The sequence below is a fragment of the Garra rufa genome, chromosome 25 (assembly GCF_049309525.1).
Source record: "Garra rufa chromosome 25, GarRuf1.0, whole genome shotgun sequence".
Taxonomy (NCBI): domain Eukaryota; kingdom Metazoa; phylum Chordata; class Actinopteri; order Cypriniformes; family Cyprinidae; genus Garra; species Garra rufa.
In genome coordinates this window covers 27652196-27677296 of record NC_133385.1, presented here as the reverse complement: position 1 = coordinate 27677296, position 25101 = coordinate 27652196, and the positions used below count along the sequence as shown (strand labels likewise).

At 33.7% G+C, this 25101-nt stretch overlaps 1 protein-coding gene across 4 annotated transcripts in view; it reads left to right on the top strand.

The window, feature by feature from the left end:
- scaper (S-phase cyclin A-associated protein in the ER) overlaps nt 1–25101 on the top strand; it is a 194357-nt gene that overhangs the window by 46818 nt on the left and 122438 nt on the right. For all 4 annotated transcript variants that reach the window (XM_073832328.1, XM_073832330.1, XM_073832329.1 and 1 more), the window contains 7 exons: nt 243–354; nt 694–834; nt 944–1099; nt 1175–1317; nt 4794–4875; nt 5845–5997; nt 11459–11566. In XM_073832328.1, coding sequence (XP_073688429.1) covers nt 243–354; nt 694–834; nt 944–1099; nt 1175–1317; nt 4794–4875; nt 5845–5997; nt 11459–11566 — 895 coding nt within the window. The remainder of the gene's footprint in view (nt 1–242; nt 355–693; nt 835–943; nt 1100–1174; nt 1318–4793; nt 4876–5844; nt 5998–11458; nt 11567–25101) is intronic.

Below are 25101 nucleotides of genomic sequence, written 5' to 3'. Positions count from 1 at the left end.
TCTTAGGGCCGTGAATTTAATTTGTTAGTTTAGTGTGTTATATTAAAAATCATTTAGATCATTCAGTTTGATTTTGACATGCCATGAATTTTGTAAATGACTATTGTAATGGTTTCATCTGCCACAATAATGTAATGTCTTTGAATAAATAAATGATCTACTTTTGATTTGTGATTAATTAATCTGCATGTCATGTAATTTGATAAAATGTATTGACTTCGGGTTTCGCTGTTTGTTGTCAGAACCATCGCAGAGTCCAAGAAGAAACATGAAGAGAAACAACTGAAAGCCCAGCAGCTCCGAGACAAACTGCGAGAGGAAAAGACCCACAAGCTCCAGAAACTTTTGGAAAGGGTATGTTTTTCCCGTTAACACCTGTAGACACAGCTCACTTTGCCTCGGCCACAGGGGAAAATCCTATTCGCACAGATGTTGAAAGAATCACTTAACAGCCATTTTAGTCATTCAGGGTGATTCACTCCTGGTGAGACTCATAAATCTGATGCTGGTGACTCTGTAGAAAATGTTTGTTTTTATTCTGCTCCGTTCTTGTCGGAGGAGTGAGATCTAAGACAATATTGAGTATTTATATATCCGCACTTGAAGTGGACCACTAACATGTGTTATTCAAGCCCCTGACAAGTCTGACTTCCACAGACTGTGATCTTTTTTGTGTGTCTGTTTCTTTCTCAGGAGAAGGAGGTGAGGAAATGGAAAGAGGAGCTGTTGGATCAGAGGAGGAGGATGATGGAGGAGAAGCTGCTTCATGCTGAATTCAAGCGAGAGCTTCAACTCCAGGCCATCGTGAAGAAAGCACAGGAAGAGGAGGCGAAGGTCGGAAGTTCTCAACTTATGAGGCTGAAACTGATATCAGTGATTATTGTGCAAACTCCTAATTGTTTTTCAGTAGCTAAGGCTATTTTTATGTTTGCGATTTGTTTAGGTGAATGAGATTGCTTTCATCAACACTTTGGAAGCCCAGAACAAGAGACACGACGTTCTGGCAAAACTAAACGAATATGAACAACGACTTAATGAGCTGCAGGAGGAACGCCAGCGCAGACAGGAAGAAAAGCAAGCTAGGGATGAAGCCGTTCAGGTAGAAAGCTCGGATCTTTTTATTTATTTGTCTAATGTGTTAAATGTGTGACTATATAGTTATTTATTTTTTCAGGAGCGTAAGAGGGTTTTAGAGGCGGAGCGGCAGGCGCGGGTGGAGGAGCTTCTGATGAAGAGACGCGAACAAGAGGCCAGAATTGAGCAACAGCGGCAGGAGAAGGAGAGGGCGAGGGAAGATGCAGCTCGGGAGAGAGCCAGGTCAGCGTCATGTCCTGCCAAACAGACCAGAATCCTGATTCAGCTAAACACAAGGACAGAAAGGACCAGTGCAAAGAACTCAAGGGGATTTAGGCTTTGAGAAACTGCCTGATTTGGGGAATGTTTTGGTAACACTTAACTGAAATAATGAAGTCAGTAAGTTGTTGTTTTTAAAGAATTTAAGGGATAGTTCACTCAAAAATGAAAATGGAGAAATAGAGACCTTGGTTCATCTTTGGAAAACAAATTAAGATATTTTTGACCCTGCATAGATGGCAACACAACTGACAAGTTCAAGGCCCAGAAAGGTAGTAAGGACAACATTAAAATAGTCCAGTTGACATCAGTGGTTCAACCATCATATAATCTTAATTTGTTCTCTTGCCATGTGCATTCATGAGTGCATCACGTAGGGCTGTGCAATTAATCGAAATTCAGTTTCGATTTCAATTTCGGCTTCAAACGATCATGAAAATACAGTAAATCGAGATGAAACGATTATTGCGCCCCATTCCGTCCCTTTCCAGTGGTGCGCTTTCGCTCCTCCATAAAAGCCTAATTTCACATGCAAATCAGCAAAATCATGTAACGTGACTTTCATAAAACGGGACGTGCTTAATTTATTAATGTTTCTTTGATGTTGTGTTTTTAAAAGTGAGAATGAGAGCTTGCGCTGTTCTGTGTATGCGCTCTGAGACGGAGCAGAACACGGACATGTAAAGTTATCTTTTAACTCAAGGTGCTCGCCTAAACGGTCAAATACACGCAAAAATATTTCAAAATGAGGCGCTTGGTGATTATTCATGTAAACCCTTGTCAGTTATGTCTTAAATGATAATAAACAGTTGAGAATGAAAATGTGTGTAACAGTATATTGCATCCGTGTGGCTCTTAAAGGGGCAACAAATAATATTCCTTCTGCCGTCTCTGTACTCAATATTAATAAAACGTAAAAATACAAAGAGAACAATCACCCACTGCTCTTGAATGAAGGACTTTTGTAGTTTTACTAAGAAACAAAGGATGTTTAATTATTACGGTGAAGACACTGTTTTATTTTACATTCATATAATTACATTAAATTTCTGTAGTATTGTTAGACTACTTTAGACTTGCATAAAAGTATTCAGTTTTTTTTTTAAGTAATTTTTTTTAATCTTTAAATTAATCACTAATATAAAGTTTTGGGACCCAGTCATAATAGTGTTAAATAATCGTGATTACAATATTGACCAAAATAATCGTGATTATAATTTTTGCCAAAATTGAGCAGCCCTAGTATCACAACACATGCATTGTGGTACTCTTGTGAATATGCGTCAAAGACTGACTGGTTTCGTGAAGTTTTGAGTTTTCATCTAGGATTTATAGGCTTTTGGCTATATTTGGACAGGCCTCTTTTCTAAACAACCCCATCATAGCCAAAGGGTAAATTTAATTTTGGTTTTTGATATTTATTGACCTAGAGAGTCCAGAGAATTGCACTGCAGTGTTTTTTTCCAGCGTTGAGCGTAAAACCTAGAAAAGTAGGTTTTTTACATTTTCTCAGTCATTTAACAAATGGTTTAATTGACAGCAGTGGTTGTTCGGAATGAGGAGGTCTATTAAATGACATGAATAATGTGTGTACAGTCATGGCCAAAAGTTTTGAGAATGACACAAATATTAGTTTTCACAAAGTTTGCTGCTAAACTGCTTTTAGATCTTTGTTTCAGTTGTTTCTGTGATGTACTGAAATATAATTACAAGCACTTCATACGTTTCAAAGGCTTTTATCGACAATTACTTGACATTTATGCAAAGAGACAAGAGTCAGTATTTGCAGTGTTGGCCCTTCTTTTTCAGGACCTCTGCAATTCGACTGGGCATGCTCTCAATCAACTTCTGGGCCAAATCCTGACTGATAGCAACCCATTCTTTCATAATCACTTCTTGGAGTTTGTCAGAATTAGTGGGTTTTTGCTTGTCCACCCGCCTCTTGAGGATTGACCACAAGTTCTCAATGGGATTAAGATCTGGGGAGTTTCCAGGCCATGGACCCAAAATTTCAACGTTTTGGTCCCCGAGCCACTTAGTTATCACTTTTGCCTTATGGCACGGTGCTCCATCGTGCTGGAAAATGCATTGTTCTTCACCAAACTGTTGTTGGATTGTTGGAAGAAGTTGCTGTTGGAGGGTGTTTTGGTACCATTCTTTATTCATGGCTGTGTTTTTGGGCAAAATTGTGAGTGAGCCCACTCCCTTGGATGAGAAGCAACTCCACACATGAATGGTCTCAGGATGCTTTACTGTTGGCATGACACAGGACTGATGGTAGCGCTCACCTTTTCTTCTCCGGACAAGCCTTTTTCCAGATGCTCCAAACAATCGGAAAGAGGCTTCATCGGAGAATATGACATTGTCCCAGTCCTCAGCAGTCCATTCGCCATACTTTTTGCAGAAGATCAATCTGTCCCTGATGGTTTTTTTGGAGAGAAGTGGCTTCTTTGCTGCCCTTCTTGACACCAGGCCATCTTCCAAACGTCTTGGCCTCACTGTGCGTGCAGATGCGGTCACACCTGCCTGCTGCCATTCCTGAGCAAGCTCTGCACTGGTGGCACTCCGATCCCGCAGCTGAATCCTCTTTAGGAGACTATCATGGCGCTTGCTGGACTTTCTTGGACGCCCTGAAGCCTCCTTAACAATGCAGTGGAAAGTTTTTTTCGGGATTAAGTTAATGGCAAAGAAGGACTATGCAATTAATCTGATCACTCTTCATAACATTCTGGAGTATATGCAAATTGCTATTATAAAAACTTCAGCAGCAACTTTTCCAATTTACAATATTTATGTAATTCTCAAAACTTTTGGCCACGACTGTATGTCCCCCCCAGTGGCCAGTTTCTTTCAAATTTCTCACAGACCTCTAGGGCCGTGAGTCAAACAGGCACACCGAGTTTAGTTCTGATCGTCCATTTTAGTAAAGGCGGCTCTGGCTCTTTCAAACATTTTGGCGTTCCTTTGCAACGGAGAGTCGAAAGTTAAACTTTCTTTTGATAATTATTGATGTTCACTCTCCAGATTATCTACCTGCACTGGTTTGGTTCCGATCGGGCGAAAAACCTAGGACTAGTTCGCAAAAGTGTGTCCGGCGTGAGCCAAGGATTCCAACGACATAAGACACTTGAGTCTGCGACGAACGTTTAAGGAGTTATGAGCAATTTTGTACTTTTGATCGCTGAAATATTACTGATCCCAAACTTGAATGGTAGTCTGTTGTTTCTTGCATTGGAACCACATTATACACTACAACAGGAACTAAATAAGACATAAAATTAGCCTTAAAACTTGGAATTCTTGGGCTTTTTGATAACAATCTAAAAAGTCACATAAACCTTTTATAGATTGAATACTTTGAGATCAATATGGGTTAGATGTGGTGTCTTTTGGTCTGTCCTATCTGAATGTTTCTTTTTTCTTTGTTGTACACACCATAGGGACCGTGAGGAGCGTTTGGCTGCTCTCAGTGCGGCTCAGCAGGAAGCCATGGAGGAACTACAGAAGAAAATCCAGATGAAGGTAAACGATCATAAGTAATCGAATTTCTGACACTATATTTAATGTCTTGTCTCCTTTTTCAAATATCCTGTTCCTTGGACAAAACTGCTACTATACAGTTTTAAAGGGATAGTTCATCCAAAAATGAAAATTACCTCATGATTTACTCATCCTCAAGCCGTCTTTGATGCATATGACTTTCTTCTTTCAGACGAATACAATCTGAGTTATATTAAAAAATGTCCTGGCTCTTCCAAGCTTTATAATGGCAGTGTTTGGGTGTAAAGATTTTGAATTTAAATAAAGTGCATCCGTTTGTATAAGAAAAATATCCATATTTAAAACATTATAAACCCTAATCTCTAGCTTCCGCTAACAGTCGTACACATGTTTATGAGAGAGTAGTGTTCCAGTGTGTATATATATATATATATATGGATATGGAATAAATATGGATATTTTTCTTACACAAATGCATCGATTCGCTTTAGAAGGCCTTTATTAACCTTCTGGAGCATTATAAAGCTTGAAAGTGACAGGATTTTATTTTATTTTTTTATATAACTCCGATTGTAAGGATTATACACCTAGGATGGCTTGAGGGTGAGTAAATGATGGGGTATTATTAATTTTTGGATGAACTATCACTTTAATTTTGTCTTTCAATGACGAAAAGAAGAAGATACCTAAAAAAAAAAAAGGAAACTGTTTTATTGACAAGCTATGATGAACATCTAATGACCTTTTCATCAGTGAATACAAATTGTATTGCGTGTTGTATTGCTTGTTCAAACCTCCAAACACCATTCATATTATTAGATTAATATATGTTTTCTCCAGGATTATGTACAGTTTGGAAATTTTAGAGAAATGCTCACTTAATGCATTACAATTTAACAAAATCTGTTAGATTTTAGACAGTAGATTTACTTGATTAAAACTAGACTAAAAGTAAACCAAGAAATCAAAATTGGCTGTCAAAATTTTCAGCATGACGAGAGTAGCCGCAGACACATGGAGCAGATGGAGCAGAGGAAAGAAAAGGCAGCGGAGCTGAGCAGCGGAAGACACGCCAACACTGACTACGCACCCAAACTCACACCTTATGAACGGAAGAAGCAATGCTCACTCTGTAACGTTGTGGTAGGTACTACATTATAAGATTTTTAGGGTTGATGGTGTTGGTTGTTGGCAACAAGGAATACTGTCCCAGTCCAAGATTACGAACATTTGAGCCGCTCCAGACATGTGCATCCTGCACAATCCGTCTTTGTTGCTTTGCCAGGCAGAGTACATAAAATCACAGACTACAAGGTGATTCAGAGGAGTTTCATAGAGAATGCATGCAAATGAGAATTTAACTGCATTAATTAAACATGAACTCTGGGCGGAGATTAATAGCTGGGCGTGATTATGCTTTTCAAGCGACAGGCAACAAATCTTTGAGTGGCCGCATTTATCTCTGACGCGCCCTGCTTTTACTGCAACTGGGGCCAGACACCTTGGAGCTTCAAACTGACATCAGATTAAGCGCTGGGGAGAATGAAATCTTGTTAAAAATGTCAGATGACCTTGGCCAGGCTCTGACACCAGAGATCATCTTTAGGTCAGCGGGAAGCACTCTAGTTAATGACATTATACACAGACTGTCCTGTGTGGGCTCGACTCCAGGACTCAAAGGAGACAAACAACACAGGCATCTAGATACTGTTGTCCTCACCTGATATTGGAAAAAACTTTACTACTTTTGTGTTTAATTCTACTGCAGATTTTTCACTTGGGTCACTTTAGGTACAGTCCTCTTGGAGTAAGGGTTAGTTCAACCAAAATTAAAAATAGTCATAATTTACGCAGCCTTATGTTGTTTCAAACCTGTCTTACTTGCATTTTTCTGTATAACACAAACAAGATTGAAAAATTCAAGTTGCATCGAGTTTTCACATTTCCTTTTTGTCCTTTTTGGCACATCGGCCTCTATTGACTTTCATAGTATACAAAACAAGCTAAAACATTCTTCAGAATATCTTTTTTTTTCTTTCACAAAGGATGGTCGAAAAGGTTTTTAAATAAAGTAAGTAGATGATTTAGGGATGGACTGTTCCTTCATCAGTGTTGGTAAGGGCACAGTAATGATAGTTTATGAATCACCTTTCTGGTGTTTGAACCTTTTATTATAAGAAACTTTAACTCATACATGTATTTATTTATATACTTATATATTAGGTATTATTATTTTCCCTCAAGTTGTTTCAAATCTGTGTGACTGACCTTCTTCTATGGAATACAAAAAAAGATTATTTAAAAAAATGTTATCCATCAGGTCGTATAGATTAATTTTACCTTTCCTTTTTGCTGTTTGAAAAGTTTGGGTCCCATTGACTTTCTTTGGACAATATGGACTTTTTTTAAGTTCTTTTGATCAAAGTCATGATAGTTGCATCACCTTTTTTGAGTTTCAAACCCACAACCTTTTGGTTACTGGAAAACTTCACCCAAGATTTTAAATCACCCTTTTGTTATTCCAGTCCTGAACAAAGAAAGATTAAAATCTTTTTTAAGCAGGTTATATAAATTAATTTCACACTACCTTCGTCATTTGTGGAGTTAAAAGAACAGTTTTTTTTTTTCAAGCTATTTTGATCAAGGGCACAGTTGTGGATAGTTCATACAATACTTTTCCCAAAGTTCCCAAAAAATGAAAATTGTCATAATTTACTCACCATAATGTCATTCCATCATGGTATATAGTAAGTTATTTTTGGGAGCACTATTACTTTAACTGTCTTGAGTCAATGTACAATAGTGATCACCTTTTCTGGGTTTTAAACCTTACAACTTTATTGGTTATTGGAAAAGTTCACCTTAAAATTCTGTCATCATTTACTTATCCTCATGTAGTTTAAAACCTCACAACCTTATCAGTTATTGGAAAAGTTTACCCGAAAAAAAAAAAATTCTGTCATTTTCACTTTCATGTGTGAAACACAAAAGCAGATGTTTTGATGGTGGTGAGAGTTCAGGATCAGCCCTTATGGGTTTTAACCCCACAACCTTATCGTTTATCAAAAAATTTCACCCAAAAATAATAATTCTGTCATCATTTACTCATCCTTATGTAATCTATATGACTTTAATGTGTGGAACACAAAAGTAGGTGTTTTAATGGTGGTGAGAGTTCGAGATCAGCCCTTAAGCGGTTTGAACCCACAACCTTATCGGTTATTGAAAAAGTTCATCCAAAAATAAACATTTTTCATGATTTATTATTCCTCATGTAATCTGTATGACTTTAATGTGTGGAACTCAAAAGAAGGTGTTTTGATGGTGGTGAGAGTTCAAGATCAGCCCTTATAGGGTTTGAACCCCACAACCTTATCAGTTATTGGCAAAGTTCTCCCCCAAAAAATAAAAAATGGTCATCATTTACTCATCCTCATGTAATCTATACGACTTTCATGTGTGGAACACAAAAGTAGATGGTGGTGAGAATTTAAGATCAGCCCCTAAGTGGTTTGAACCCACAACCTTATCGGTTATTGAAAAAGTTCACCCCAAAGTTAATATTTTATGATCATTTACTCATCCTTATGTAATCTCTATTACTTTCATGTGTGAAACACAAAAGTAAATGTTTTGATGGTTGTGAGTTCAAGATCAACCCTTATGGGGTTTGAACCCCACAACTTTATTGGTTATTGTAAAAGTTCACCCAAATAGTAAAAATGGTCATCATTTATTCATCCTCATGTGGTTTAAACCCTGTATGACTTTAATGTGTGGAACACAAAAGTAGGTGTTTTAATGGTGGTCAGAGTTCAAGATCAGCCCTTAAGCGGTTTGAACCCACAACCTTATCGGTTATTGAAAAAGTTCATCCAAAAATAAACATTTTTCATGATTTATTATTCCTCATGTAATCTGTATGACTTTAATGTGTGGAACTCAAAGGAAGGTGTTTTGATGGTGGTGAGAGCTTAAGATCAGCCCTTATAGGGTTTGAACCCCACAACCTTATCAGTTATTGGAAAAATTCACCCAAAAAGTAAAAAATGGTCATCATTTACTCATCCTCATGTAGTTTAAAACCTGTATGACATTCATGTCTGGAACACGAAAGTAGATGTTTTGAGGGGTGAGAGTTCAAAATCAGCCCTTATAGGGTTTGAACCCCACAACCCTATCGGTTATTGGAAAAGTTCACCCCAAAGTTAATATTTTATGACCATTTACTCATCCTTATGTAATCTATATGACTTTCATGTGTGGAACACAAAAGTAGATGTTTTGATGGTTGTGAGTTCAAAAATCAACCCTTATGGGGTTTTAACCCTAAAACCTTATTGGTTATTGTAAAAGTTCACCCAAAAAGTAAAAATGGTCATCAATTACTCATCCTCGTGTAGTTTAAAACCTGTATGACTTTCATGTGTGGAACTCAAAAGAAGGTGTTTTGATGGTGGTGAGAGTTCAAGATCAGCCCTTATAGGGTTTGAACCCCACAAGCTTATCAGTTATTGGCAAAGTTCTCCCCCCCCCCCCCAAAAATGGTCATTTACTCATCCTCGTGTAATCTATACGACTTTCAAGTGTGGAACACAAAAGTAGATGTTTTGATGGTTGTAAGTTCAAAATCAACCCTTATGGGTTTGAACCCTACAACCTTATTGGTTATTGTAAAAGTTCACCTAAAAAGTAAAAATGGTCATCATTTACTCATCCTCATGTAGTTTAAAACCTGTATGACTTTAATGTGTGGAACACAAAAGTAGGTGTTTTAATGGTGGTGAGAGTTCAAGATCAGCCCTTACTTTGAACCCACAACCTCATCGGTTATTGAAAAAGTTCATCCAAAAATAAACATTTTTCATGATTTATTATTCCTCATGTAATCTGTATGACTTTAATGTGTGGAACTCAAAAGAAGGTGTTTTGATGGTGGTGAGAGCTTAAGATCAGCCCTTATAGGGTTTGAACCCCACAACCTTATCAGTTATTGGAAAAATTCACCCAAAAAGTAAAAAATGGTCATCATTTACTCATCCTCATGTAGTTTAAAACCTGTATGACATTCATGTGTGGAACACAAAAGTAGATGTTTTGATGGGTGAGAGCTCAAAATCAGCCCTTATAGGGTTTGAACCCCACAACCCTATCGGTTATTGGAAAAGTTCACCCCAAAGTTAATATTTTATGACCATTTTCTCATCCTTATGTAATCTATATGACTTTCATGTGTGGAACACAAAAGTAGATGTTTTGATGGTTGTGAGTTCAAAAATCAACCCTTATGGGGTTTTAACCCTAAAACCTTATTGGTTATTGTAAAAGTTCACCCAAAAAGTAAAAATGGTCATCATTTACTCATCCTCATGTAGTTTAAAACCTGTATGACTTTCATGTGTGGAACTCAAAAGAAGGTGTTTTGATGGTGGTGAGAGTTCAAGATCAGCCCTTATAGGGTTTGAACCCCACAACCTTATCAGTTATTGGCAAAGTTCTCCCAAAAAAAAAAAGATCATTTACTCATCCTCATGTAATCTATACGACTTTCAAGTGTGGAACACAAAAGTAGATGTTTTGATGGTTGTAAGTTCAAAATCAACCCTTATGGGGTTTGAACCCTACAACCTTATTGGTTATTGTAAAAGTTCACCTAAAAAGTAACAATGGTCATCATTTATTCATCCTCATGTAGTTTGAAACCTGTATGACTTTCATGTGTGGAACACAAAAGTAGATGTTTTGATGGTTGTGAGTTCAAAATCAACCCTTATGGGGTTTGAACCCTACAACCTTATTGGTTATTGTAAAAGTTCACCTAAAAAGTAACAATGGTCATCATTTATTCATCCTCATGTAGTTTGAAACCTGTATGACTTTCATGTGTGGAACACAAAAGTAGATGTTTTGATGGTTGTGAGTTTAAGTCCAATAACCCTATTGGTTATTGGAAAAGTTCACCTAAAAATTAGTATTCTGTGGTCATTTACTCATCCTTATGTAATCTGTATGACTGTCATGTCTGGAACACAAAAGTAGGTATTTTGATGGTGGTGACAGTTCAAAATCAGATCTTATAGGGTTTGAATCCCACAACCTTATCGGTAAGGGTTAGGGTTCACCCTAAAAAAAAGTTATACCAGCTGAGTTTCTTATGATGAACAGAACCGTTACATGAGTAATAGAGATGTTCAATAGAAATGGAGTCTCATATGCTTTCACATGACCTCTTGAGTTTTCAGGACAGGTGAGCTGCCCTACAAACTCAAGAGGTGATATTTGAGCTGATGAAAAACAGTGCTTGGGGCGCCAATACATTCAGAAGTGAGCTGTCAAAGCTCTTTGGTCATTTTAGTTATCAGTTATTCACCAGTGTTTTCTGATTTTCTGGCTCTTATGAGAGGTGTCTGTCAGCTCTGCAGATGTCTGTCAGGATCAAGGGATCATATTTAGCTTTAAAGAGTTGGAACATATGTCTTGATACCTGAGAACTGTCAGGCCGTGAATGATGCCGAAACGCATTGTGCGGTGGATTGGTATTTTTCAGGCTTTATATTTGGCGAATCGCCTCACATGATCTCCGACCTCTGTGTTTGTGTTGCAGATCACCTCTGAGGTCCACCTGTTCAGTCACATTAAGGGGAAGAGGCACCAGCAGGCAGTGCGGGACAGCAGCAGTATTCAAGGGCGGGAGCTGTCCGACGAGGAGGTGGTGAGTTTCCCCCACTAAAAAAAAAAAAACAAAACAGAAGAAACTAAGGTCTCCCAAAGGAGTCTGTGAAAATGGAGAGTTTTGATAGAAATGTACATTAAATGTATAAATTAGATGTACTTTTAAGTAAAACGTGCCAAATCGACTGTGCGGATCACTCCATTGTGCCGACCCCTGATTAAAAGGGAGTAAGCCGAGAGAGAAAGAAGAAGATGATGTACTTTTAAGTATGAAAGTGACTTATTGTAGTTAATGAAAATAAAATAAGATTTTAAATGTATATATAAAAGGCTGAATTGAATTAGATAAAAATCGAAACATTTTTAAAATACAAATTATTTAATATATTTAATACTTTTTCATATTTAACTTGAGAAATTAAAACTAAAATTTTTCTATTTATTTATTACGAATTTTATTGCACATAATTTCTATAATGTCACAGATAAATTCAATTTATATATTCTGGATTGAATATGTTTTTTTTTTTTTTTACGTTTTTTTTTTTAATAAAAAAATATATACATAAATTATATTATATTATATTATAAATTTTTATTTTTAAAGTATTTTTAATGAAAAATAAAGTATTATAAATTATACATACAATTATGAAACTGTTGTTTTTGTAGATTTTTTTCCAAAAGGTCAGTATTTTTTTTATTATTATTATAAATGATACATAAAAAAATATTTAAATAAAAGAATATATATTATAAATTATACGTACAATTATTATAACTTATACATACCATTATTATAAATTTGTTTGATTTTTATTATAGATTTTTAATATTTGTTAAGTATTTAAAAAATAAATTATTCTAAATTATACATACAAATATTATAAAATTGTTTGATTTTTATTGCAGATTCTTTTATTTTTAATTGAAATATTCTTTTAATGAAAAATAATAAATTATACACACAATTATTATAAAATTGTTAGAATTTTTTGACTTTGTTGTTGTTTTCCCCCAAAATGTCAGTATTTTTATCTTTTATAAATTATAAAATTTTTAAAAGTATTTTTAAAATAAAAAATAAAAAATAATTATTATACATGAAGTATTCACATAATTATTATACAATAGTTTGATTTTATTGTAGATTTTTCACTATTTTTATTGTTTTAAGTATTTTTAATGAAAAATGAAGTATTATGAATTATACATACAATTATGAAACTTTGATTTTATTTGTAGTAGTATTTTTTTATTACTATAAATGATACGTAAAATGTTTTGAAAAGTATAAAAAGTGTGTGTGTATATATATATGTATGTATGTATGTGTATGTATATGTGTGTATATATATATATATATATATATATATATATATATATATACAGTATATAAATACAGTATATAAATTATGCATACAATAATTATTAATTTGTTTGATTTTAATTATAGATTTTTCATTATTTTTATTTAAGTATTTAAAAAATAAATTAAGAATTATATATACAAATATTATTTAAAAAAAATTGCAGATTTTTTTATTATTTTTAATTGAAGTATTTTTTAATGAAAAATAATAAATTATCATAAATTATACACACAATTATTATAAAATTGTTTGAATTTTTTGACGTTGTTGTTGTTGTTTCCCCCCAAAATGTCAGTATTATTTTTCTTTTATAAATGATACAATTTTTAAATAAAATAAGTAAAAGTAAAATAAAAAAATAAAAAAATATTATAAAATAATTTGATTTTATTGTAGATTTTTCACTATTTTTATTTGTAAAGTATTTGTAATGAAAAATTAAGTATTATAAATTATACATACAATTATGAAACTAATTGATTTTATTGTAGATCTTTTCATTATTTTTATTTTTTCCAAAAGGTCAGTATTTTTTTTTATTATTATTTTAAATGATACATTAAATGTTTTGATAAGTATAATACATTTTTTAAATGCAATTATTATACATATTTTATTGCAGATTTTTCTTATTATTTTTAATTGAAGTATTCTTTTAATTAAAAATAAATAATAAATTATTATAAATGATAAAATTGTTTGAATTGTTGACGTTGTTGTTGTTTACTTAACTAATTTAACTTAAGTTTACGTAACTTACAACTGTTATTAATTTGTTTGATTTTTTTTTGTTATAGATTTTCCATTATTTGTGTTTTTAAGTATTTAAAAAAATTATTTTAAATTATACATACAATTATTATAAAATTGTTTGATTTTATTGTAGATGAGCATATTTTTGCCTTTTTTTCACAAAATGTCAGTTTTTTTTATTATTATAGATGATACATACAATTACATGCATACAAACAAACAAACAAAATAATGTTTCATTCTGATTTTATACACAAACCTAATTTATTACATCTGTTATTCATACTTTTATTGAAAACTTAAAACACTTCTTGAATATTTGTAGGTACCTCATGTAAATAATTTCACTCTTGCCCATGTTTCTCACACAAACAGTACACACACACACACACACACACACACACACACACTCCACTCAAGTTCATTTTTATGGCATACATTTCATTTTATGATTTTGCACCTCATTTTTCATACCCATACGGGTTGAGAGGATCAACACCAACTTTCCTATATTGTCCCCAGTTTGTAAGACCGTAAAAGGCTACAACCGAATCAACGCTAATAGTGTTTGTGTATAAGGCGCGGGGTGAGATCACCCTGCCTTGTCTCTGGGCTTGACAGAGTGCCTTTCCTCTGAACGCCGCTCGTTAAATGCGGGATCTCTCACCGCAATATGAGATTGGCTTTCACACTAGGCTGCTTTGTACGGCTGACAACTGTTGGTGCTATATGTCGCACCTTTGGCCCCTGGACCTCCTTCATTCGAACCTTTTTTTCAGCGAGTAATATTTAAAACCCCCACTGCTACCTCTAAATCATTAGCTATGGCTGCGGCCACCTTTTTCTCTGCCTGACAGTGTGATAAACACACATTCGTGCCGCAACCGCGCGACACACGTCAGGTGCGACGGACTTAATGAGGCCTGTGGAGCTTGATGTATTTAATTGAATTAACCGTTCACGTGGAACTAGTTTTTAAACAACTTTCATTTGGTTTACGTAAATCCGCCATGTATCTGTGATTTATACGACACAGTCACTATAATCTGTGAAATTAGCCAGATCGGAAACTTCATGGTGTCTGTAAATTGTAAATTTGTGGTTGAGTTCATTATTGTGTCCTTGGCTCTTATTGGAAAAGTTGCTTCTATTCCTTCATCTATAGAAGTTACTAAGTAATATCTGTCAAAATGTGCAATTTTAGTAATTCGTTCACATCTTAAGAAAACCTGGCTGTGGGATTTGTTTGGATAGTCTTGCCATGGACGCCCCTGTGCTTTTTATTTATGTCTTTGCTCATTTTGGCGCGCAGTATTTCATTCACGCAACCGCCAACTATTTTCCAGTCGGCACTTCCATAATTCTTGCCGTTATGAAAGATTTTTAATTAAAACTAAGATGGTTGGCTGAACCGTGCAGAGGTCACGGCGTAGTTTTTCAGCGGAAGCGGGTCCAGAGCCTCGTATTTAGTCATATTTCGCTATTTAAAAGACTGGGAGTTAAATTGAAAATACAGCGATTATCAACAGCGATGGATCGGTGCGGCTGCGGGACACTTGGATTGCCTCTTGGACTCTATTTTATCCTTTATTGGTTGTCATCCGTTCTGGTTTAATGTGATCTATCGTGGCTCTAGGCCCCTTGTGTTTGACACATAGGAGTTTTATTTATCCTCAACCTTTGACGCCAGATCTAGAAACACAGCTGAATGTTCAGTTATTCCAGCTGAAATATCTCACAGCTCGTCTGAGTCTCGGCCTAGTGGTTGGCACACAAGTGCTCATGTGGGACAAGCTGATTTAAGGCCAGACTTATATTGTGTGCAGATACATTAAATGGCATTAAAAAGTAGTGTTAAATTATTAAATAAATATAATAAAATATTTTAAAATTTTACTAATATTTTAATATCTTGGTATATTATTTATATTGTATTTGTTGTATTTGTGATTTTTTTTATAGTATTTAGTTTTCTAGAATATAAAAATGTGTAAGTGTGTGTGTATATATGTGTATATATGTGTGTGTGTATATATGTGTATATATGTGTGTGTGTATATATGTGTATATATGTGTGTGTGTATATATGTGTATATATGTGTGTGTGTGTATATATGTGTATATATGTGTGTGTGTATATATGTGTATATATGTGTGTGTGTATATATGTGTATATATGTGTGTGTGTATATATGTGTATATATGTGTGTGTGTATATATGTGTATATATGTGTGTGTGTGTGTGTGTGTGTGTGTGTGTGTGTGTATATATATATATAATTGTAAATAATTTATATATTTTATACTATAATATAGTATTGAATAATTTATTTAAAAAATATATAATATTGAATATAACAGAAAAGAGAAACAATATAAAAAATATACACAAATATATTTATGTATTACTCAAATTTTAAATATTTCTAAATATTTATATATATATATATATATATTAATATTTAGAAATATTTAAAATTTGTGTGTGTGTGTGTGTGTGTGTGTATATATATATATATATATATAAACAAATAAAAATATATGTGTGTGTATATATATATATATATATATATATAAACAAATAAAAATATATGTGTGTATATATATAAACAAATAAAAATATATGTCTGTATATATATATATAAACAAATAAAAATATGTGTGTGTGTGTGTGTGTGTATATATATATATATATATATATATATATATATATATATATATATATATATATATATATATATATAAACAAATACAAATATATGTGTATATATTTATTTGTTTGTTTGAATATTATTCTGATATAATTTTTGTGTGTGTGAATATTCTATTAAATATGAATAGATATATATAGATAATTATTAATAGAAAAATATATATATATTAAAACTATTAAAAACTATTAAATAAATATTCTAAAATATATATGTTTAATATTTACAAATATTTTATATTTTTATATATTTGTCTTTTTATATTATTTATACTTTTAGATTTTTTTGTGTGTATTAGGGGTGGAGCCGAACCCGAATACGGTATTCGGAAAGGCACAAATAGCGTGTTTTTTACGAATACTTATTTCGAACAAATACTTAAAAAAAATATTTGTATTCGGGAACAAGAAAAACTTTATATCAAAAAGCTGCGTTTCCTCATGAGACCGCAGTCAGTGCATGCCCGCGTGAGTGAGTGAGTGAGTGAGTGACATTCAGGAGTCGGGGGGTGGGGGTAAAAGAGGTGACTGACACAGTCTGCTACACACAGCAACAGAGAAGACTCGGCTGGGTGAAAAAAGACTTCACTGCATCACTATTTTTGTTGAATAGATTTTTGTACCTTAACTGGGTTCCGGAGGCAGTTTATAGCTTTTGGGAAGCAGAGTTTGATCGGGAGATTACTCCATTAGGGGCCGTTCACATGCGCGCTCAAGTTCGTTGTTAGACGCGCGGTATGCGCGCTCATAATGGAAGCGACGCGGACACGGTGCTACGCGCTCGTTTTTTCCAGGCACGTCCGCGCCGCATCCAGATAAATACATCTCAACTTTTCAGAATGCCTCAAGCACAGCGCAGGTCATGTGACCAGAACCAACCAATCAGCTTCACCCTTTCCCTTAATAACATTGAAAAACAGCCAAGTTGGAGGAACAGCTTATCATATCTGTACAGGAATAACCATTTTAAAATAAATTTAATAGCAGAGCTACTGCAAGCGATTTTTAATGCTGGAAATCCATTTATGCTTTGCTGAAGCTTCATTGAGAGATCAGGTCATGGTTGCTTAGCAACGGCAGAAGCCACGGGAAAGAAGTTCATTCAGAAGAAGAACAGTTCTTTTAAGTATTATTTTTATTCTGTCTGTTCAGCGTCCTCCAACAAGGACGGGTGGTGGTGGGGTTCATAATGTTCGCTATGGTATTTTATTAGTTGTTGGTTTAACCATGGATGAGGTAATGGCTGTTATGTTATTTTCTTTTCAATGGCGTTCCTTGTTACATGTTCAAAAACATTAACCAATATTGCATATACATAATTATTATAATGGATATAATTAAAGAATACTTACACTATAATGTAAATTAGAAGTGTAACGCACAAAAAAACAGGATTTTACACCTATTTTGAATTTTACTCGAATACAAATACAAATACAAATACTTTTCCCCCCTCAACAAATACAAATACAGATACCGGCTGCTTTGCACACCCCTAGTGTGTATGTGTGTGTGTATATATATATATCTATATATATATATATCTATATCCTATTATCACCTTGTGCAAGTGAACACAAATATATATATATATTTATTAGTGGTGGGCCGTTATCGGCGTTAACGTGAGACTCTTATCGGGCGATAAAAAAAATATCGCCGTTAATCTATTCTCAAAGTTGGGTTGGGAGCTGGGTCTAAACTACGCAAGATATGATGACTTTCACCTTGATATTTTAGCGCGGATGACGTATACCTAGTCGAATTGCACTGTAGGGGGCGAGAACCAGTCTTCAACTTCTGTGAAATTACCACATCAAATGAGACGTGCAAACATGGATGCAGCTATGAAGCCGCTTCAGGGCAGGTGCGTTGCTAGACCCTTTTTACTGGGGCACATGAGTTATAATTTACTTTGATAATCCCGCAATAAAGACATTAAACTATATGCAACAACTGAATTGACGCTTCTAAAAGCAACGTAGTTTAATGGAAGACTATGCACGCAGAAATCCATGTCCGTGCGCGTCTGTGTATTTAACGGCAACACGCACGTCGTGCAGCCTTTTGCGCAGAAGTACTTGGTTACACAAGTTTGTGTAGGTAATTATGTTGTAAATGCAATTGTCAAGCAGTTTGTGATGCATTTTGGAAACAGGAGATGAGCGCCTGATCTAATGCGCCACCTGACCCGTTCTCGAAGACTTGCTTTTAGTCATTATTTGGGTAGCACACATATTCTGAATGCCTTCAGCAGAAGTCAAATTAGCCATTTTAATCTAAATTAATCTAGATTAATTCCAAGATTTAATCTAGATTAATCTAGATTAAAAAAATTAATCTATGCCCACCCCTAATATATATATATATATATATATTTTTTTAATATAATATATATATTTGAATAATATTCTGTTATGAAAATAAAAAGCATATACGCATTAAATATTAAAATGTTAAAATGTGTATAATATTTAATATTTGTTATATTTATTTTTAGTATATATATTTCCTTTGGTAAATATTTCATATATTAGACTTTTTAGTATATATTTGAATAAGAAAGTGTTTGTTTGTATAATATATAATACTTAATATATTTTATTTACTATATAACCTATTATATTCTTAAACATACTTTATAGTATGTTTAATAAATAATATATGTGTAGGTATTTTTATTATAATAATATTCTAGGGAAAAAACCTATAATATAAAAAAAATTGTAAAGCATAAATCTTTATGACAATATAAAATAATAAAACAACAAATTTTAAATGTATTAAATATTACATTATTACATTAAATGTATTAAATATAAAATATTATGTTATTGTTGTTGTATATTAACAGATTTGTATATTAACCAGTCTATTCCTTTAGTGTAATAATTAACACAACAAAGTTGTTTTGTCGTGCTCTGAACTTTTTTTTTTCCAACAAAAACATCATGTCAAATGACACGTCCAAGGTTCGTCCAAGTTTTTTTTTTTTTTTTTGTGGGTTGCTAGTTAGTTACCTTATACCTCCTGTCTTTACATTGTATCTGAATGACAAACAGCTGTCCGTTTCACATTGGGGGAAAGCCATCTTTTGCCGGCTCTTTTGTGTGGCACAAAAGAGTGGAGGATGGGGACATGTATCAGTGTGACAGTGAGAGCTTGATCACGGCCCCTGAGCAGCGGCGGAGGTGTGATGTTTTGAGTGCTCTCTCGTTACGCCCCACAGAAAGCGCTGTGGTTTTTTGGGTGTTCAAGCCCACGGGCTGCTCTCTCTCACTTTTTATATCCCACTCGCACGCCTCCTATTATCACCGTGTGCAAGTGGACACCTGTCCATCACCTGTCCATCCATGAATTTGATAGGTCGTCATATGCCACATTGTCCGCTTTCTATAGCATAAATTTTTTATGTCGTTCTAAGGAAAGCATCACTATTAATATTGCTTATACATGGAGTTTAGGTTTTTTGGACCTAAGTTGTTTAGATGATCAAAATATAAAAAATATGTTGTACATTTGATATTTGTATTAAACAGGGTTTCTGCTAGTCTTAAAAAGGTCTTAAAATGTGGAAGCGTGAATTGAGACTTTTCAAGGCCTTAAAAGGTTTTAAAATGGAGAAGAAAGTCTTAAATTCGTAAAGTCATGGCATTAAATGTTGCATGCACTGCCAATTTTTTTTCCTTTTTTTTTTTGTCGTGTTTTTCTAATACAAATACCTAAACGTCCCTAAATTAAGTGTTATGTTCCGAAAAATTGAACAAATTTAAGTAAGTTTGTTTAAAACGATAATAAATATTTGTCAAAGGAGTATGAAAAAGTCCACTGGCAGATATTTCTATAGATATCATAAACTTTTGATCATTTTTACAGAAAAAACAGAAAAATACTATATGTATGTTACAAATTTATATATTATTTTATACTATTTATGTGAATAATATTCTATTATTAAAATAAAACATATATACATGCATATAAAAAATTTAACTATATATGTGTATCCCAGTATTTAATATTTGTAAATATTTTGCTATTTTTGTAATTAATTTGAATTAATTAAATTAATTAAAAATATATAATTTTTGAATTTTCTAATTAGACATTGTGTGTGCATATATTTTTTTATATTTCTTTTCTTTTTTGCTACTATTTATTTAAATATTTTAGAACAATACTGTAATTTTTCTTCAAGTAAATGTATCTTGATTGAAGAAACTTTGGACATTTGCACAAAGAAACAAGACAAAATTTTTTGAGAATAAACGTGTTTAAAAAATTATTCCCATATTCTAGTTTTTGTAAGCAGAGCATTTTATTAAACTATACATGTATATCTCAATATTCAATATTTGTAAATAATTTATATATTATATTTTTCTTCTATTTATTCGAATATTCCAGAAAAATACAGTAATTATCTTGAGAAACAAGACAAAAAACAAGACAAAAAATTGAAAATAAACTTTTTTTTTAAATTCGTATTCTAATACTTTTTTTTGTAAAATTAATTTAAAATTAATGAAGAGATTTGTTGAAAGTCACATTTTTAAACTTTTGCAGTTTAGAGACCTTATTGACGTACTGTTGCTTTCAAATGATTAATTAAATTTGGTTATTTTGTCTTAAAAAGTCTTAAAATTAAATTCCTAAAAACCTGTAGAATTTTTTTTTTTTAGGTTTAATTTAAGTTTTGTTTTGTCAGCGTAGATACAGAGTGTTGGCATCATGACATCATGACATGATTTTCTCTTAAAATGCTTAAATTAATTTCTGTTCGAGTCGAATTCATTTCTAAACTGTCGAAGCGATTGACTATTGGCGTAATGGTTTCTCGTTCCTCGGTTCACTTGCACATTACGAGCTTAGCTCCGGCTCTGATCTCCTCTCAGATCTGTTTTTGTGGTGCTCCCCTCTCCTCCAAACCCCTCTTTATAATCTCAAGATGGTGCACGTCTTTGAGGTGTTGCAGAAACAATCCCATTAAGTGAACGGCAGGCGAGCTAGATCGCCTTTCAGAGAGATTACTCAACAGATGCCTCTCTGGCCACAGGGAGGCAATGGTTATGACTGCAGGGCTCGACTCCTTTTCCCGAGGGACTAGGGGTGGAAGCCCCGTCCGGCACACACACAATAACTCGTCCACTTGAAACACTATATGATGCAATTGCACAGATTTCAAACGGAGGTCCATGTGGTCATTTGTCACATTTGTCTCAAAGTAATTCATTAAGGACAGGTGTCAAGCATTCGAGGCTGTGGTCGTTAAAACTTTGTTATTGTTTGCTTCGTTATTGTTCAGCCTTAAAGAAGCTCTTGGAAGAAACCAAAAGACAGTGTTTATTCAGATATGCTCTTCTCTCCAAACAAATCCCTAAATATTGAGTACATAACTGAGCAATGGATCTGAGCATAAATGATACTCAGATGTGTCAAAACAGGTAAAACGTCCCATGGCCTTTAATCTTAAAGGGATAGTTCACTCAAAAAATGAATCTTTAATTGCTTACCCTCATGTTGTTTTTAAACCCAAATTAAGATATTCTTTTATAGAATCCGAGAGCTTTCTGAGCCTTGCATAGACAGCAATGGAACTGACACGTTTAAGGCCCAGAAAGGTAGTAATTGTTCCATGTTAGAGCTGCACGAATAATCATTAAAAGATCGTAATCTTGATTCAAACGCTCATTTGTTCGGTAATGAAACACGTGAAGTATTAATGAGTGAGTCATTGAATCCTTCATTCAACCGATTTTTTCAAAAGTGCTGATTCATTCGTAACGAAACAAGTGAAGTATATGAGTGAGTCATTGAATCATTCATTCAATAGATTTGTTTCAAAATGTTGATTCTCTCAGTAACAGAAGTAGCAAAGTATTTATGAGTGAGTCATTGAATCCGTCATTCAACCGATTTGTTCAAAAGCGCTGATTCATTGAGTAATGAAACAAGTGAAGTAATTATGAGTGAGTCATTGAATCCGTCATTCAACCGATTTGTTCAAAAATGCTGATTCATTCGGTAATAAAAAGTGAAGTATTTATAAGTGATCCATTGAATCATTCATTCAAGAGATTCATTCAAAAACACTGATTTGTTCGATAACAAAACACGTGAAGTATTTATGAGCGAGTCATTGAATCCTTCATTCAAGAGATTTGTTTCAAAATGTTCATTCTTTGAGTAAAGAAAGTAGCAAAGTATTTATGAGTGAGTCATTTAATCAAGATATTTGTTAAAAAAACACTGACTCAATCGGTAACAAAACAAGTAAAGTATTTGTGAGTGAGTCATCGAATCAGTCATTCAAGGGCTTTGTTTAAAAACATTGACTAATTCAGTAATGAAACCAGTGAAGTTTTTATGAGTGAATCATTGAATTATTCATTCAAGAGATTTGTTCAAAAACACTGAATTCATTCAGTAATGAAACGAGGGAATTTTTTTATAAGTGAGTCATTGAATCATTCATTCAAAAGATTTGTTCTAAAACGCCGATTCGTTCAGTAATAAAACAAGTGAAGTATTTATGAGTCAGTCACTGAATCATTCATTCAAGAGATTTGTTCAAAAACACTGATTCATTTAGTAATGAAACAAGTGAAGTATTTGAATCATTCGATCAAGAGGTTTGTTAAACGCTGATTCAGTAGTGAGACAAGTATTTATGAGCGAGTCATTGAATCACTAATTCACTAATTCATTCAGTAACTAAAGAAGTGAAGTATTTAGGAGTGAGTTATTGAATCATTCATTCAAGAGATTTGTTGAAAAACGCTGATTCAGTAGTGAAACAAGTATTTATGAGTGAGTCATTGAATCACTAATTCACTAATTCATTCAGTAACTAAAGAAGTGAAGTATTTAGGAGTAAGTAATTGAATCATTCATTCAAGAGATTTGTTTAGTAATGAAACAAGTATTTATGAATCATTGAATCATTCATTCAAGAGATTTGTCCAAAAACACAGATTCATTTATGAAACAAGTAAAGTATTTGAGTGAGTCACAGAATCATTAATTTAGGAGATTTGTTCAAAACCACTGATTCATTTAGTAATGAAACAAGTGAAGTATTTGAGTGAGTCATTGAATCATTCATTCAGGAGATTTGTTCAAAACCACTGATACATTTAGTAATGAAACAAGTGAAGTATTTGAGTCATTGAATCTTTCAAGAGATTTGCTAAAAGACGCTGAATCATTCATTAATGAAACAAGTGAAGTATTTATGATTGCGTCATTGAATCATTCATTCAAGATATTTGCTGAAAAACGCTGATTCAGTAGTGAAATAAGTATTTAGGTGTGAGTCATTGAATCATTCATTCAAGAGATTTGTTTAGTAATGAAACAAGTATTTATGAATCATTGAATCATTCATTCAAAAAAATTTGTTCAAAAACGCAGATTCATTTATGAAACAAGTATTGAATTGAGTCATTGAATAATTCATTCAGATTTGTTCAAAAACACTGATTCATTTAGTAATGGAACGAGTGAAGTATTTGAGTCACTGAATCTTTAAGAGATTTGTTAAAAAACGCTGAATCATTCATTAATGAAACAAGTATTAATGATTGCATCATTGAATCATTCATTCAAGATATTTGTTGAAAAACGCTGATTCAGTAGTGAAACATGTATTTATGAGTGAGTCATTGAATCAAAAACACTGATTTATTTAGTAACTAAACAAGTGAATTATTTATGAATCATTGAATCATTCATTCAAGAGATTTGTTCAAAAACGCTGATTCATTTATGAAACAAGTCAAATATTTGAGTCATTGAATCATTAATTCAGGAGATTTGTTCAAAAACACTGATTCATTTAGTAATGAAACAGTGAAGTATTTGAGTCATTGAATCTTTCAAGAGATTTGCTAAAAAACGTTGAATCACTCATTAATGAAACAAGTGAAGTATTTATGAGTAAGTCATTGAATCATTCGTCATTATTCAGCACTTTCTTCTCTTCTGTGTTAGTCACCACACACATGCGTCGAAGACTGACACGAAAGAAGAAATTTCGGAATTAAGTTGTTATGTTTGTTTTCTTCGTGCTTTTCTTATTCTCGTAGCTTCACAACATTACGGTTGAACCACTGATGTCAAATGGATTATTTTAACGATGTCTTTGCTACCTTTCCGGGCCTTGATAGTATCAGTTGCGTTGCTGTCTATGCAGGGTCAGAAAGCTCTCAGACTTTATCAAAAATATCTTTATCTGTTCCGAAGACTACTTTTTATTTGTAAATGTAACTTGCAAGTGGAACCAGGTCATCTGTTAGCCTCAGCTAGTGTACATACCCACGTTTCTGAAGTTGTACTAGACCTCCAGAATCAACCTAGTAGGTTTTTTTGCCCCCATCCTCTGTTAGCATGCAGCCTCTGAGGTATCGACTCGGAGTGGGAACTCTTATCTATCTCACCCGCTGCTCCCATCCTCCGAGGTGCCGGATGACAGGATAATTGGATAATTGCTTTCTGGCACATGCATCACGTCGTCCGAAATTGAGTTACATCCGTCTTTCTTCCCATGGAAATATCGGCATCATCAGAAAGAGACGGAAAGCTATACCTCTCTCCCCCCTCAGCACTTCCGCCGCCTTAATGCCAGCAGCAAGTGGAAGAGATGCCTTCGTAATTGCAGAGCACAATGCTTGGGCCGGGAGGACTCTACATGCCACACAAAGAGCTTAACACCTGGTCTTTCAATGAAGACGTTCCGCT